This window comes from Colias eurytheme, chromosome 7 (genome assembly GCF_061535395.1).
Source record: "Colias eurytheme isolate Ceu_HAF_F1 chromosome 7, ilColEury1 Martin Lab GWU primary, whole genome shotgun sequence".
NCBI lineage: Eukaryota > Metazoa > Arthropoda > Insecta > Lepidoptera > Pieridae > Colias > Colias eurytheme.
In genome coordinates this window covers 2,772,473-2,789,272 of record NC_142986.1, presented here as the reverse complement: position 1 = coordinate 2,789,272, position 16,800 = coordinate 2,772,473, and the positions used below count along the sequence as shown (strand labels likewise).

Below are 16,800 nucleotides of genomic sequence, written 5' to 3'. Positions count from 1 at the left end.
ATTTAAATTGATTTTAAATTTGTGCTAAAATGAAAATGTTTCTTCGAATGATGATTAAAATCCGTTATAATATTCTGTTTTATAACGATCTGACTATCAAAGGATCCGTGTGTTTTATATAATATATTGTCATAGTAAGACTGAAATTTAATTAAGTCTTCCGAATAGTAATGCGTTTAATGGCCGTTCCCAATATTCAAACTACGGTTATAGAAATATAGATAGACAGCTATCTCCGATAGCTAGTAAGGTTCTATCTATCGTAAGATAGCTGATATGATATTGGGAACGGCCATTACTGGCTGACAGCTGTCAAAACGTTATTGGGACGCTCAAATAGACAAATTCCAAGAGAAAAATATACCTCTAGTAAGCAGCTGTCCACTAGTTCTCATATACATAATGTAAACAAAAAATAAGACAACATATTACATATTATGTCCATTTAATAATTGAGTTTTGTATTCCAATTTTTTGAGCGTCGACGAATTTCATCACAAACGACACATTTTTTTTCAAAGACATAACAATAATAATTATAAAAATTGCATCTACTTCATTAATAGTTGATTTTTATCATCAAATAAACTTTATTTAGTTGCATGATACTTACCTACATTAAGTTAATGCGAAGGATAAAATACAGTTTATTTTAAAATAAATATCTCAAATATTCTGCACAAGCAATTCCCAAACATGGCGTAATTCATAAATAAATACATGTTTTCATACACACATACATTACAAAAATTATTAAATTCATCGCATAAACTTTTGTAGCAATAGGTATCTATCGAACCCAGTCTTTCGCATATTTCTTATACTGTATGCCTTAAAATAAATGTTTTTTTTTCCTTTTAAATCATGACAGTAACACATACAATATAGGAGATTATTTTTATGTGCAAAACAACAAAAAAAGTTATATTTTCAACTCACTCACAACATATTTAGGTATACAAAACACCATTGCAAAAAAATATAAAATTTTTTCAACAACAATTATCACGTAATTCTACCAAAGAGTAGACTATACCTAGAGCCGTACAACTTAACAAAAAGTCTACAATATTCAAATGCACTAGTTCAAGAGAAGTAGATCTGTCTCGCTTCAGCCGGCGACTGCTCCATGGGGCAGTACGGGCATTTCAACCTGAAAACAATATTATGTATTTATTTTTGTTTTATTTATTTTTCACAATGAATGAAAAGGTAAAAAAATAATGTGATCTAGAATTATATCATCAAAGATGTTTTTGTTCGGTTGAACGCGATAACCTCAGATATGATTAGAAAAATTACTTCAGTGTTTGATTACTTATTTATTGTAGAAGGCTATAATTATGTGTTACAATCACGCTAAGACCAATAGGAGGGAAGCACAGCTATAGTCATAAACAAGACGCGTGCGTTGTGCAAGCCCTGTGTTTATCAACTAGCCGAGCGGTCGCAAACCGGCCCTATTATCCTTATTAGCAGGAAAATCAAGCATTTTTTAAAAATTAGCAATCTTTAAAAATCAGCAGATAGCCGCGCAATAGCAGCGCGACAGGTTCAGGACTTGTCGCGAAACGTTAAAAAAAGTCGTATTATGTATGATGATGATTCATCAATCACATATTTTCCCAAAGGTATGTTTATTAATTTTTTATTTTGAAGTGAAACTTCTTTATCGGGGTTAAAAAAAATTTAGTGTAAAATTTTTTCGTTACGCGTGACATTTTTCCGTTACACGCCATCTTTTTCTTATCCATACCACGCGTGATTCGACGTATTTCTGTAAAGTTGCATATAGTAAATTATTTTTTGAAAGGTCATAAAGAAGTTTCACTTCTTACGTGTGTACACTAGTGCACGCACACATTTTTTTTTCTAATTATTATACAACCACACCCCGGACACTCCATACAAAATTACCGTTTTGACGGTCACACTGTAGAAACTGCAAATGTGTGTGTTAACGCTTTATGGTTGGCACATTTGTGACTAGCGTAAAAAAAATTCGCGTTTTTCTGCTGAAATACATCCGTAAACAGCACAATATCTAACCATTTTCTACGAAAAACGATAATCACAAATCCAAAATAATAAAATTACTTTACGTCAATTTGATTAATGTTGTCAATCTTCGTTGCGTGTCGTCCTTGCAGAAAAATGTGGCCCATTTTTAGCCTGATCCTGCGGGGTGAGGTAAGTGTTTAATTTTGGCGGGAGGCGGAGAGTGTCCGTTCTGTAGCGTTTAGCTACTATTATGTATTCTGTGACACAACTCACTTGACGCCCATAGCGAGCTTGTTGAGCGCGTCCCGCGAGATGACGTGTCCGCACAGCAGGCGCATGGGCGGGTTGGCGTCGGACGCCTGCTGCCGCAGGATGGGGCACGCGAACACCGAGTGGTAGCCGCCGCCGTCCGCGCCCAGCTCCACCTGACACAGTATGAGTATTATTTATATAATATATAAAAAGTACGTGGCACTTTGTTTGTCCGCGATGGACTCAAAAACTACCGAACCGATTTAAAATTTGATTCGCTTCCCGTGTGAACAAGTGTGTCGGTGGGTGCCGCGTGTTGCGGCGTAATACTGCGTGGTGCGTGATACCACGTGTTGCTGCATCATGCCGCGTGATGCTGCGTGGTGCATGATGCCGCGTGTTGCTGCATCAAGCCGCGTGGTGACGCGTGGTGCGTGATGCAGAGTGGTGCGTGATGCAGAGTAGTGCGTGATGCAGAGTGGTGCGTGATGCCGCGTGGTGCGTGATGCAGAGTGTTGCATGATGCAGAGTAGTGCGTGATGCAGAGAGGTGCGTGATGCAGAGTGGTGCGTGATGCAGAGTAGTGCGTGATGCAGAGTGGTGCGTGATGCAGAGTAGTGCGTGATGCAGAGTGGTGCGTGATGTGCGTGGTGCGCGGCAGCACGCGGCATCACGCACCACGCAGCATGATGCTGCAACACGCGGTATCACTTTTTTGCAATTATAGATGCGAAAGTTTGTGAGGATGTGTATGTGTGTGTTTGTTACTCTTTCACGCAAATACTGCTGAACCGATTACAATTTAATAAAGCACACATATAGAGGGTAACTTGGATTAACACAAAGGATAGGTTTTATCCCGGAATTCCCATGGGAACGGGAACTATGGGGGTTTTTCTTTGAAAACGCTGTTGAAGCCGCGGACGGAAAGCTAGTACTTATTATACATTCTGTGGTATAACCTCAAGCGGCAGCTCGTCGTCCGCCCATGCGGCGACGCGTCTTATATCTAAGTTTTTGTTGGCAATAAAGCGTTTTGAAGTGAAAACTTCTTTAGCGGCGTTGGGTATAAAATCTTAAACTCGCGTCAGGACACGTGACCTGATCGAAAAAGCGTAAGACGGATGGATATAAAACATGCTCAACGTTAATAATCAAGTTTTCACTTCTGCCGGCACTCCCGGAGTGCAACCCGTCTTTTTTTTTAAGTTAACGTAGTCTAAGTTTTTGTTGGCTTTATATATAAAGTTTTTGTTTGTTTGTGTATAACCTCTAGCGGCAGCTCGTCGTCCGCCCAGGCGGCGATGACGTGCGGGTGCGCCATCTTGTTGCGGATGTCGTGCAGCGCGGGCAGCACGCGCGCGCCCGCCGCCACGCCGCCCGCCAGCGGGGACAGCGCCGCCAGCCGCAGCGCCGAGCACGCCTCCGATATGAACAGCTCCGACGCTTCCAGACCTGCAACGATACATTATTTATTCAATTGAAACTTTTGATGGCGCGTTGAGTAAAATTTTAAGGTCGCATCATAGCAATATCGTCACGTCATGGAGTAAGACGACGATTTTTAAGTAACTTTGATTCTTGCCAAAAAAGTTTCACTTCTGGCACGCGTACTCGATACACTACCACACTCACCCAGCGCCCTGGGGTCGAGCAGGTGCGCGTAGTGCGCGGGGGCGGGCGGCGCGCCGGGCGTGCACCAGGCGAGCGCGCACACCGCCGCCTGCAGCTGGCGCTCGTGCCGCGCCGCGTGCGCCGGGAACTGCCGCCGCGCGTACTCTATAGCCGCCACTACGCCTTGTTCGCGCGCGAGCTGCGGAAAATTGAGATTGTAAGAAGGAAAACCGCGACGTTTCGAACATTCCTCGTAATATTGGCACATATCATTTAGTTGCAGAATCAAAAAAAATGATCAAAAACTTAAATTATCGATAAACTTTTTAAAATTCAGCTGAATGATCTCTGCGAATCTCGCTGAATACTTGATAGATAATTTTAATCCAGCAAAAATACCATTGGATTGCAAACCAAAAACATAACATGTGTATTATGACCCCTTAATCATGAATAAGTAATATACCTTTAATGCTTGCATCCTATGCAAAGTGAACGGCAGCGGCGAGTGCGCAAGCTCCTGGCTCCTCTTCTCCACCCACTCTAATGCTAAAGAAGGATCTCCATCAGCGAGCGCGGCCGCACAGCGCTGCAGCTGCGCGAACGTGCACGTGCGCTCTACGGGTGGTATCTGAGCTTCCGCGACAAATATGTCACCCACTTCTTCTAGACCCTGTAATTAGTAATTTATGGTTTGATTTTATTCTATTTTACGCGAGTATTATTTAAAAATTAAATATTTTAACGGATTTTAAACGCGATTTATTCATTATATTATTAACCCCACGTTTTGAACACTTTGCAGCGAGCATGGTCATGGTTAATTTCTATTTTCTAGACCCTGTAATTGTTTGGTTTAATAATTATATTATAAATTACAAAAACAAATACGAATCAAAATAAAAAAAAATGTACGACAAATTTCACGAAAAGGATCTGTTAATATGATCACAACGTATTTTTTCGATCAATGAGCGTTTTCGATCATCAGCGTAACATAACAACATAACTATTAACACTAAACACAAACCTGTCTATACAAATGCTGAGCGATAGCCTGTTCCATAATAGGCCTGTTGGTATCATTGCAAAAGGACTCGGCTTTGGGCGCAACAGACGCGTAGTCGGCTATAAAATGCCTGTCAATTGATTTGCCGACACGAGACACTGTTGCGTGTAACTCGCGATGCTCTGAAATTGCATGTAGAATATAAATTAAAAAATATATATTCTTTGTATTAGGCCTTTAAACAGACTGAAACTTGAGTAAATAACTTAAAACATAAAATAAAAAATAAAAAAATAAATACACTTTATTTAGCACCAAATAGAAACAGACAATATAACAAAGAGAAAAAGACAATATAATATAAAGCCAAAAAGGCGGCCTTATCGCTACTGAGCGATTTCTACCAGGCAGCCTATGGGTAGGATTTTGAATTAAAAAGGGGAAAATCATCAGTATTTTTGCAGAATTATGAAATAATATAGAGAAAATGGAAAAGTATTATTTTTCATTAATTATTATGATATAATGGAAGAACTGATTGATTTTACTGAACTTGATTGATTTTCAAAATGTTTTAGAAAAAAAAATCTTTATTTTTTTACTTAGTATATAGTATCAACATCAAAATCTAAGTGCTACATCCATTATGTTTCAATGTTATTTGTGTGTTATGCTGAAAATTATTACACTTAATAAATCAAAGCAATTCACATTCCTTAAGGTGATTAAAAACCTGTCTGTTTAATAGAAAAGGTCAGTTGCAATAGGTTTCAATAATAACCTGTTTCCAGTCATCAATTCACTTCAAAAATAAGTTATTGTTTATTTTTATTTTCGTAGTTTGAAAGCATAGTAGGTACACTACAATTTAGTTTTACACTACCTAATGAATGTCTTTATTTGATTTTATTTAATTTTACAACTCTTCATTAATAATATATACCATATTACATCCTCAAAAATCTCAAATCTTCAACTATGCTTCTAATATGCAAATAAATTATAAATGTTATAATAATTTTAGGTATAGTGGTTAAACCTGAATAAATACTACCCCATATTCAATTAACTATATATTACTGTCACTTTTGAAACTAATACAGAGGCCTGTTACACAAAAAGTATACACCATACTCTCTTTATTCATTATCCATTGATAGACATCTACTGTATTTATGAATTGGACTACATTCATCAATAGTTACACAGTACATATTTTAATCCATCAGTCCTCGGAATCACAGACACAATAGAAAATCTATTGTGTCGCGCCCCGATCGGGCCTTACGGTGGTCAATGGGTTAAAAAATGCTTTATAATGTTTATAAATAATTTTATTGTATTTAAAATTTGATTTAATTTAATTATATACCTGTAGACATCTGAAACACAGTTTGTTTTAGTGTTGCAGCTAGTTCAGTAACCAACATTGCCTGCGCTTCAGAAAGCTTTTCATTTTCTGGCTCTGGAATAATAATTTTAAACTTTAAATTATATTGAAGCTTGAAAATCGAACATTCTTATGTTACAGTGTGTAATGGTAATCTGCTTTTTTCAATTCTCATGAAATTTGCTGTGGCTATTGGGTAGGTCTGTGAATCAATCAACATCTCTAATACCCCTAAATGATAAGAGTAAGGGACTTATACTATTGTAATATGAGCAAAGTTTCTTAACCAGATCACAAAAAATAACTGTTAAAATATTAAAGTTAATTAGTACCAAAACTTTCACTTTTTCATAAAATGTTAAAATTACATTGTAATTATTTGTTGTAGTTTAAATAATCAACACATTCATACAAATACATAGTGTTCCAAATGAAACTTAAAACAAGAATTACTATTAAAGAAACCTGAAATCTATTTATGTGAATTGAATAAACTCTCCTTGAAGACAGAATGTTTGATAATTTACTTGTAATATAGTCTCATAAACACATTTGGAACATCGGCAAATTAGGGTCATAAAATTCAAATAATACAAACAAAAATGTCAAATCATGCACATGAATCCTGTTGTACCAAATTTACCTACTGATAGATGGTACTTACGTTGAGATATCTCCTGTTTTAAATTCTCCACTTGAGTTATCAAATCTTGCAGGACTTTATTTGTATGATCGCTTATACCCGTAAATTTTGTCGTTGCTTTGTCTAAATCTTGTTCAACACCAAGACACGAATCCATTGTTTTGCTTGAATGTATATTCAAAACTATATTACGTAAACTTTCAATATTGTATTTACTTTAAGACTAGATATCGTAAGTGTTGATACCTTTGGTTTTTCGAAATGAATTTTGATAATATTTTCAATGCAGAAGCATATTTATATTCTTTGACTGCTTTTGACTGCTTTGCTTTTGATTCAGTTTTCACCTTTTTATTTTCAATCACTTATGACATATCAATTTGTCAAATAAATAGCTGTCAGTGTTATTTGTCATTCTTGACATGTCGTACAAATATTATCTTCTCTTCTCATTGTTTATGGCCCCACACTCCACAGTTTCGGGAGAGAATGGAAATTCAATGCTACAGTAATTTGTGTTATAAAAATATTTTTATATATTATTCTGTAGTTATGAAAGTATGAAATTATTTAATATTTCTGGACTTAAAAAAAAGCTGTTTTCTTTTAAAACAATTTTTGGTCTTATCACGGTCTATGTCCTATGGTATAATATGCAATTTTCATTTTCAATTCAAGTTCTATGGAGAAAACTAAAAAGTGAAACGATACTTTATTTTTAGCTCTCAAACTTAAAATATAGATTTACGTGAAGATTTGTTAAAATAGTAATTACAGCCTACAGGCAGCATTCTTCGCTAATTAATGGTGATGAGTAACAATTATTGTAATATCCATATTCAATATGTTTCGACCGATTACTAAAATTGGTTGTAATATTTCTGTGCAACAAAAATTTATTAGAAACAAGGTGGTACGACCCGCGTCCCTTTTGAAACCTGCGGAAAAATTAAAGCTTTACAATAAAGAAAATAAAGAACTTTTTGGTCCCCTAATAGAAACTAACAAGCAAAAAAAGAGCCGATTGAAAAAAGAAGGTTAGTGCATTCACTTTCAAGGTTTTAGTTAACTACGAATACGATAGTCGTTCATAGGAAACCGTGAGAAACTGTGAAAATTCATACTACGCATTAATTAATAGTATACTGAACTCGTGCTTGGTGTTTTTGCCAATACACATTATCATATGACAGTAGCGCCGTGTGATATATACGCATTAACATTCACTATATATAAAATTATCTTTCGCAGCTAAAAATAGTACACATCAAAACAACAGAACAAAAGTGCAAAGTGAGAGTACGCAAAAATATTTAGAAACATCGAATAACAATGTTTTAGACGCCTTGTATTCAGTAGGATTCAGAAGAAGCAAGCCATACTTGTTTTCGAGTGTAAGAAACATGATGTATCAAAATACGCGGAACATATTGAATTTTGCTGGTGCAGTGTTGAATAATGTTCCAATCAGAGGGTTACGGACATCCTCTTTGGTGAATGCAACTAAGAGTATTCCAGCAGAGCCTGGCTTTGTAAGTGAAGATAAGATTCTCCAAATAAAGCAGCACAGAAATGACTATGCTCAGCAGTATCCATCTGTTACTCTTATTTTGAACAAAACAATGACTGAAGATTCGAAGAAGGCATTAGAAAAGTGGAAAAAGGAAAGAATAGAAGAGATGGGCTTAGAAGAATTTAATAGGTTCTATGAGGGTGAGTTGTTTTTGGTTTTATTAACTTAATTAGTGTCATTTCCAATACGTTGTTAGTGATTTGCCCAGCCTAATTAAAACAGACAATACATAAAATATTTTATCATAAATTGTATGTACTTATAAAACACAATGCCCAATCAATTTATTTTTAATCAATTGGGAAATAAGATTATTCTTTTAATATAATTATAACTCGGCATCTGGATGTGCATAGCTTCAATGTGTAAATTGCTCAGGGCTAGGAATGGTCAACCAGTTTTAACTAAATATACCCTGCAGTAATTCACCCAACAAACTTGCATAACAAGGTCAACCACTTGAACATATGTTCTTACTGTCATTTATGAACATGAATGTCTATTTAAATTTTTAAAGCAATAATTGGTCTTATTTGATAACATTAAAGTATTATAATTACATTTCTTTAGTGCTTACTGCACAATAATATAAACAAATCGGATAGTTATTTGTTATTAGGAAGGAATCAAAAACTCATACTTATTGTAATTTTTACGCTTATATTATCGGCACAAGTGCATTTGAATAAAGGACATTGCACTCAGACTGCATTGTCTTGAAGGTGACATGTAAATATTGCATGTATTACAAAGTATGTTTACTATTCAAACTGATGCCAATTTATGTTCCAATTTGGTAACTGTAAATCAACCATATATTGATTGAAACAGAATTACTATTTTCTCTATCCCCTTGTATAGTCACATTACTAAAACACTATGTATAGAATAGATACATAAATTGATTTAAATGTATTCATAACTAGCGGTCCGCTCCGGCTTCGCCCGTGGTACATGTTTACGTTTTCTCTACATAAGAACCATCCTCGTACTTCAAGGAATATAATAAAAAAAGAAATATCGAAATCGGTTCAGCCGTTCTCGAGTTATGCGCTTACCAACACATTTTGCGATTCATTTTTATATATAAGAAGATTATGTGTGATGATAAATAAGAATTAAAATTGATATACTGATAAAATTAGTTCTATATTTACATAGGTGTTATTTATACTACTTATTGTTCTAGGCATTGTTTTAGATTTGCATTGCAATCGGTACATTATTGTGATATGCTTATGAATACTGAAGTTGTAAAATCTATTTCTATATATTGTTAACATTTACTTAGACACAATTACTAAGAAGATGGGTACTTAATAGTATAATAATTTCAAAGTAGCTACCTTCTCAATATCATTTAATTTGTTTTTTTTCTATAAGACTATTGTTTTATGTCACACATTCTTGGCTGCAAATACTGATAAATTTGTATATTGTTATTTTCAGCACAAATGGCGGTCGGAACAAAGTTTCATAGCACATTAAAAAACTATTTTACTCAACCACAAACGCAGTTGCGAATTGAGAAAGATGTAGAGGGTGTGTGGGTCTCAGTGTCAGAGGTATTGAAAAATATATCCTCACCGAAGGCAATAGAATCCAATGTTATTCATCCTGTATTGAAGTATAGGGGGATTTTCGATGCTATCGCTGATTATGAGTAAGTTTTGTTTTATTGTTTTATATCATTAATAGCCTGCACAATTAATATTGTAGTATTTCTTTTATTATGAGGCAACAGAGGAAGACAGAATTTCCTGTATTGTAATTATGTTTCCAATAAATTAGAAAAAAATTGCCATATTGCCTTATTTACTTTTATTTTATTCATTATTTAAAAAAATACTGCTGGTTTTGTTTATATTAGCATTAGTAATTCCAGTTTATTGTAAACGTTTTCCTTCAACAATAAAAAACAATCATAAAATTTGTTTGATATTCTTTATCCTGCTATAATATTTAAACATAATAAACATATTGTGGTAATTAAATCTTAAGTGGAATATGATTAATCTCAGCAACAAGAATAAAAAAAATGTGTACTTTTATTTTTTTATAGAGACAAACCTACATTAATTGAATGGAAGAAATCCGACAAGCCTCGAAAATCGTTAGCACTCACTTACGATAATCCCGTACAGCTAGCTGCGTACTTTGGGGCTGTGTGCAATGATCTGAACTACAAACATTTAAATGTGCGAGACGCGTTACTTGTCATTGCATACACTGATGGATCGAAAGCTGACGTATATCACTTACATACAGACAAGTTAAGGGAACACTGGGCGCAGTGGTTAATAAGACTAGAAGAGTATATGAAAACTCACAACAATGAATCTGAGAAGTTTTTGAAAGGTGGCAAACGGCTTTTCGAAGTGGAATTGGAGAATCTCTAAATAATGTTGGTAAGTTTTATTAAATTTGTTTTATTAACGACTTTATTGATTGTTGATTTAAAGATTGCAATGCAAGAGCACCAAAATTTATATTAATTTCGTCTCAACTAATTTAATATTTAATGCCTAAGATCAATTTGTAGAACGTTCCTCAACTTTGTAGTATACACCTAATTTTTATCAATTCTTTCGCAATATATCATAATAATATTACTTTCAGGAGGCAGAATCATCTCAATTGAACTTCGATAAAAGACACCTATTCATGCTTAGAGCTACTCCCATGTTATAATGGGAGGATACTATAAAGTTTATGTCTTGTGAACAAATAAACAATCTTACATATCTCTTATACTCAGTACTCGAAAATTCCATTGCCATAATAAAACCTTTTTTTATGTTATAAGATAAGGATAGAATGCTGATTGTAAAGCTAAATAAAGCGCAAAAAATGTACTCCTTAATATATGTGATCATAAATGTCACAGATTTTATTTGTAGAAAAATATTACAATAGAAAAAAAATGGTATTGATGTAAGATGATATTGTTCGCAAGTTCTAGGATCTGATTGAAATATTGTTTGATTTTGTATTATTTCATATTATATGTGTTCCTTTATTATTACTTTGATATTGGTATGTATATGTATTTTTATGTTCCGTTCAGTTTTCACCCAGTTTATATATAAAAGGAAATAAATAACATGACTATTGTGAGTGTATGAGTAGTGTTGGATAATTCTTTCTTATGTACAATATTGAAGATTCCAATATCAATTATTATTATATTGTTAGTAGTTTGCAATTCATACAATCTTCAAAGATTGCACATATAAGTAAGAAATTAGAGGCGTAAATAATTGAATGTGGAAAAGACTGGTATGTTATTGTGATGGTTGATTACTTGTATCTCTAATTTATATAGTCTATACATATAGAGTTAAAAACCATAATCTAGTGTCTAGTGTTTAAAAGTTTAGTAAGAATTTGCTTCCCAAAAAGTTACAGAAAAGTTTTGATTAGGATGTCTCAATATCACTTGACATTGTAATTTTGACGTGACAACGTCTTACAATTCGATTGAGCAGGCTGCACGCTCGAAAAAACATGACTCATGCGGCGTTACCTCGCTCTGAGGCGTTCCATGTAAGGCTTGAAGTGCAAGTGAGAGCGCGGAACGAGCGACAAAGAAGCACAATCGGCCTTAAGACGTTGTCACGTTCAACTATCGTCAGTAAACCGACTTTACAGACAACCAATTTTTTGATAAGATGAAAACTTTCTCCTAATGTAAATTCCCCATAGCTTTTTCAATGTGTAAAGATATAAAGACCAATGAAGTAGGTATGTCTTCTCTTAATTTCTTGGCTTTTAATTAAGTAAAATACATATTGTTAAATGTTATTATTCTATTTAAATTATTGTTCAGTAAATGTAAAGGATGTTTGATAACCAAAAATTTGCTAGTAAAAAAATTAGAATACTTATTCATTATTAGGTACCTACCAAAAATGTGGGAGTTTTAAACAGTTAGGTTATTAGTCATTATACCTACCTATACCTATTGTAACTTTTTAAATATCAATATTAAGAGAGAATGATGCGTTCATTCTTTTTTAAACTAGAAAAACGTGTTATAAATTTGATGATTTTCGTGAAAAAATGTGTTATCAATAATTACTTACCTAGATTCTGTAAGTTCCGTAATCCGTTTGCTTTTTCCCGCCAAATAGTTAAAGACTAGTCATCTTGTTTGTACTTCACTCACAATTTTATATGTTAATAATTATTATAACAGCATTTATTCAGCCGTCTCTGTAAACACGCCATTTTTGTTTAATAAAAAGTTTAAAAATATGATTGTATATTTATTTTTAAATTATCCCTATTCTGGACAACAATTTAGAAACAGCACGGTTCGAGTGTTTCAAAATCAAAAACTGTTGTCTGTTAAAATTTCGTCTGTACGAATGTCGCCAATATTTTTTTCTTCTACAAATATTTGCACCGTTTTTCAAACGGTTCAACAGTTTTTGGTTCATCCATTTGTTTTAAATTTTGTAACAAAAACTTAACGAAAATAAATAACAATCAAATGAAACGCAAACAATATAACAATCGAACTCAACAAAAACAACAATATCAATAAAAACTACTAAGTATAACTTAGAAAGCGAATCCCGCCTGATTATTTTTTTGCAACGTGTACTTCATTTGATCCAGTCATTATAGGAAGTTCACCACGGAATTCGAGATACCCAACTGTAAGTCTGTATATACTTGTATATTAGCACCATAAAAGTTGTCTCAAAAGTCAAAACCTACATAATTATGGTAGGGTGTAAGCGTAGAGTGAGAATGAACCATAGAGGAGGCACTAAAATGACAAGTAATGCGTGAGAGAAATACACTTATGACTATAAAGCTAAGAGCAAGCGAGACAGAAACATTGTTTTTTGTTTCTCTCATGTTATGCGATTTCTTTTGTTGGGGACAAAGGCAGTTTGTCCCAAACAAGCGGCTACAGTCCATTGTTTTGCTAGTTTTCTGTTTTTTCTCGCTGTTAAGTGACTTCAAAGTTTAATAAACGTTGACAGTGATCTGTTTTAATCCGACTTTAAGTGAAAATATGGTGCGTTGTAGTGTGATTGGTTGTAAAAATCGGCCGGAACGAAGATTACCAAATATTACCTTTCACACGTAAGTAAACTTATTTGAAGTATATTGTTTTATAGAACTGGATATAGTTGATACATTTTCATTAACTCTAATGTGAAATTATCTACAAATATATAATATTTTCATCGAAATAGACGTAAACATTTTTTTGTGTTATCCGACTAAATTACGAAGTGTTCTTGTTGTTCAGGACGCCATTTGTTTTTACGTAGTTTCAAATTTATGGTATAATCATGTGATTAACATTAGGGATACCAGTACAGGGTAAAATTTTCCCCAAAATCGTGAAATGTTTTTTTAATATTAAATATGTTTTTTAGGTTTCCAAAAGAAACAAGTACATTAAACAGATGGATTCGAGCTACCGGAAGGAAGAACTGGTTACCAGGAAAAAGTCACAGAATATGTTCTATACATTTTGAGTCGCGTTATTTTCGAAAAACGAAAAAAAAAACCTATTTGATGCCCAATGCAATTCCAACACTTTTTACAACAGTGAGTAATTTTTGTGATGCATTTAGTTTGGATTTAAATGTTGTAGTTTAAATATTCATAGACCGATTTTGTTGCTACGTCTACATAATAAACAAAACAAGTTATTAATTTATTTTTATAGGGGTATATTTTCTATTTATACTAAATCAAATTTTATTTTTTTAGGATATTATTGTTGAGCGACTGAGTACTGCCCAACAATCAAAAGTCCATGGACCAGGTCTTAAGGTAAATTAATAATTCCATTGCACTTTCCCACGAGCAACAACACTGCACTATTTTAGAACTGCACGACATACCGTGGAGAGGAAGTTTATGAGGTGTTGTTGTGTATGTACACGGCTCATATGAATGTGTGAAGCCTGGATTAGTCACCGGTTTTTTACACCTTTTATTTTGTACATGGATGTTCTTAGTATTATCTGATTCAACTAACTTAATCTTTTCAGGATGTTGTTGAGCTACCTAATACAAGAGAACAGGCGAAAACCCCTGAACCAAGTCTTGAGGTAAATTGATTATATTATAAAATTATGGTGAAATATATATCTATACTAATATTATAAAGCTGAAGAGTTTGTTTGTTTGTTTCAACGCACTAATCTCAGGAACTACTGGTCCAATTTGAGAATTTCTTTCGGTGTTAGATAGCCCATTTATCGAGGAAGGCTTTAGGCTATATATTATCTCAACAGACCAACAGGAGCGGAGCAATGCGGGTGAAACCGCGGGACATAGCTAGTTAGTAATAATTTCATTTGGGTACATTTTGTACATTTATGTTATTTGAATTTTCTGGTTTACCGAAGTTAAACTTTATCTTTACAGGATATTATTGAGCTACCTAGTACTAGCAAACAGTCGAAAGCCCCTGAACCAAGTTTTGAGGTATATCATTATTTCATATACAACAATAAATTAATGAATGAATACATTTATTATTTAGCCGCCCGGCTATATATTTTATACCCGTGCGAAGCCGGAGCGGGCCGCTATGTTTTTATATACAACGTTCATAATTTTTCTGTAGTGTATTTAGTATCAGCATTGCACCCGTGCGAAGCCGGGGCGGGTCGCTAGTTAAGTTAATAAATAACAAAATCTTTTCAAATCTGTCTTTTTCTTCATAAACCTATCTTACAAAAAAATACCCAAACATTTATAGATATTTTGCCAGTTTTTCGGATAAAAAGTTTTTGTAATAGTTGGCAACATTGACGTAAGGATTCGCCATCTCGTTCGGGTATACGCCGATGTGATCTCTAGTACATTCTCCCTCTACGGGTGTAAGAAACTATTAAATTTCAAGGTCAAAGGTCACAAAAATCGTTTTTTTTTTTAAATATCTCATTTCCGATGGGTTTTTTGCTATTTGTATTTATTATCAATATTGTAGAATAGAAAATTCTCTACAAATTTTGTTTAAATTTTTTTTATTACGGTGAACCGTTTTCGAGATAGAGGGCGGAGAGCGCGCCGTATGCGCCGCCGATCAATATTCAAGTATTTACAGACTTACAGCTGGGTATCTCGAATTCCGAGATTCTTACCTAATTTAACCTTAAATGACTGGGCTAATTAGCTCATTTCTATGTGTATGTATGTTTGTATGAGTATATAATATATATGTATGTATATAATATGGATGTATTTATGTACTTTGTATTCTTATCTTAGAGTATAATATATACTACTGTAATAATAATATATACTCTAAGATTTTTATATTATTTTATCTACGTACCTTTACTACTTTTATGTATGTATGTGTTTTAGGTATGTATATGTATGTGTATAATAATATGGAGATATATATATATATATATATATATATATATATATATATATATATATATATATATATATATATATATATTATGTTCTTTGTGTTTATGTATTTTAACTTTATAAATGCACCTCTTAAAAACTTCTATGTACTTACACTGTTTTTCCTTGACCACCAGGTTGTCTGGAAGAGATCGCTGTCTTAGCGATAAGACCGCCTGTTGTGCTCAACTGTGTCTATTTCTTTTATATATGTATTTAGTTACTTGTGTAATTTTTATTTCTTGTGCAATACAGTACAATAAAGTATTTTTGTTTGTTTGTTTGTACCTCACTGTGTGAGTATAGGCAGCGAAAGAGAGTGAGCGAGAACGAGCGAACGCCATCTTCAGATCTATTCTCTATCTGCTCGCAGCTCGGGTTAGACAGTGCGCGCACGAGCAACTTTGTCTCCGCAACTATTTTGTCTCCGCAACTATTTTGTCTCTCCCACCTATGGGCTAGTATGAAAGTGCGCGCACGTAGCGACGCAACTCCGCATACAAATTGATGGGAGAGACAAAATACGCGTTGCGGAGACAAAGTTGCTCGTGCGCGCTCGCTCTTATACTTAAATACTACAATTTTGGCTGGTTCACACTTTGATTAGTGCGAGTGCAGGTGATGAGTAGTACTACGTGTGGACAGCGACTGTTTAGTGCGAGTGTTTAGTAGGCTGTGTAGTAAAGTGAATAGAAGCGTATTCTATTTTTTTGCGAGTGGACTGCGAGTAGCCACGTCCCGCGCGTCCTCCCTTCCCCCTCACTCGCAGTGTGCCTGCCTAAACACGTCTGGACAGGAGTGTTTAGTGTTTAGTGTTTAGCGTGGTGTGTAGCGTCGCGAATTTCACCATTGTCCTGCACTCGCACTAAACACCTGCACTCGCAGTTGAATTGGACACTACTCGCACTACACACCTG

At 34.3% G+C, this 16,800-nt stretch overlaps 3 protein-coding genes across 4 annotated transcripts; 2 read left to right on the top strand and 1 right to left on the bottom strand.

The window, feature by feature from the left end:
- Window positions 1-222: 222 nt before the first annotated feature.
- On the bottom strand, window positions 223-16,237 carry Sou (required for meiotic nuclear division 5 protein souji). Of its 2 annotated transcripts, XM_090103979.1 has the most exons (10): window positions 15,999-16,237; window positions 12,568-12,697; window positions 6,931-7,073; window positions 6,249-6,341; window positions 4,898-5,058; window positions 4,334-4,540; window positions 3,889-4,066; window positions 3,524-3,708; window positions 2,275-2,426; window positions 223-1,153 (listed from the first exon to the last, which is right to left on the bottom strand). In XM_090103979.1, the coding sequence occupies exons 3-10, from the start codon at window positions 7,064-7,066 to the stop codon at window positions 1,087-1,089; spliced, it is 1,179 nt and encodes a 392-aa protein (XP_089960105.1). In that variant the 5' UTR covers window positions 7,067-7,073; window positions 12,568-12,697; window positions 15,999-16,237; the 3' UTR covers window positions 223-1,086. The 2 variants fall into 2 exon arrangements, with proteins under 2 accessions (XP_089960105.1, XP_089960103.1); XM_090103977.1 differs by lacking the exons at window positions 12,568-12,697; window positions 15,999-16,237 and adding an exon at window positions 7,156-7,291.
- On the top strand, window positions 7,577-12,737 carry LOC149906927 (mitochondrial genome maintenance exonuclease 1-like). Its single transcript, XM_090103976.1, has 5 exons — window positions 7,577-7,946; window positions 8,161-8,622; window positions 9,932-10,145; window positions 10,545-10,890; window positions 11,102-12,737. The coding sequence occupies exons 1-4, from the start codon at window positions 7,754-7,756 to the stop codon at window positions 10,879-10,881; spliced, it is 1,206 nt and encodes a 401-aa protein (XP_089960102.1). The 5' UTR covers window positions 7,577-7,753; the 3' UTR covers window positions 10,882-10,890; window positions 11,102-12,737.
- LOC149906926 (THAP domain-containing protein 1 B-like) lies at window positions 13,415-15,344 on the top strand. Its single transcript, XM_090103975.1, has 5 exons — window positions 13,415-13,582; window positions 13,882-14,056; window positions 14,222-14,284; window positions 14,506-14,565; window positions 14,885-15,344. Exons 1-5 carry the CDS (start codon window positions 13,512-13,514, stop codon window positions 15,134-15,136), a joined length of 621 nt encoding a protein of 206 aa, XP_089960101.1. The 5' UTR covers window positions 13,415-13,511; the 3' UTR covers window positions 15,137-15,344.
- Window positions 16,238-16,800: the final 563 nt, after the last annotated feature.

Bases quoted from the DNA above. Each gene is read 5' to 3' on its own strand.
- Sou (XM_090103979.1), bottom strand. From the start codon at position 7,066: ATGGATTCGTGTCTTGGTGTTGAACAAGATTTAGACAAAGCAACGACA. The intron at 5,059-6,248 runs GTATATAATTAA...ATGCAATTTCAG, and splicing joins TGTGTTTCAGATGTCTACAG to AGCATCGCGAGTTACACGCA. The intron at 4,541-4,897 runs GTTTGTGTTTAG...TACTAATTACAG, and splicing joins CTCAGCATTTGTATAGACAG to GGTCTAGAAGAAGTGGGTGA.
- LOC149906927 (XM_090103976.1), top strand. From the start codon at position 7,754: ATGTTTCGACCGATTACTAAAATTGGTTGTAATATTTCTGTGCAACAA. The intron at 7,947-8,160 runs GTTAGTGCATTC...TATCTTTCGCAG, and splicing joins GAGCCGATTGAAAAAAGAAG to CTAAAAATAGTACACATCAA. The intron at 10,146-10,544 runs GTAAGTTTTGTT...ATTTTTTTATAG, and splicing joins GATGCTATCGCTGATTATGA to AGACAAACCTACATTAATTG.
- LOC149906926 (XM_090103975.1), top strand. From the start codon at position 13,512: ATGGTGCGTTGTAGTGTGATTGGTTGTAAAAATCGGCCGGAACGAAGA. The intron at 13,583-13,881 runs GTAAGTAAACTT...TATGTTTTTTAG, and splicing joins CCAAATATTACCTTTCACAC to GTTTCCAAAAGAAACAAGTA. The intron at 14,057-14,221 runs GTGAGTAATTTT...TTATTTTTTTAG, and splicing joins TTCCAACACTTTTTACAACA to GATATTATTGTTGAGCGACT.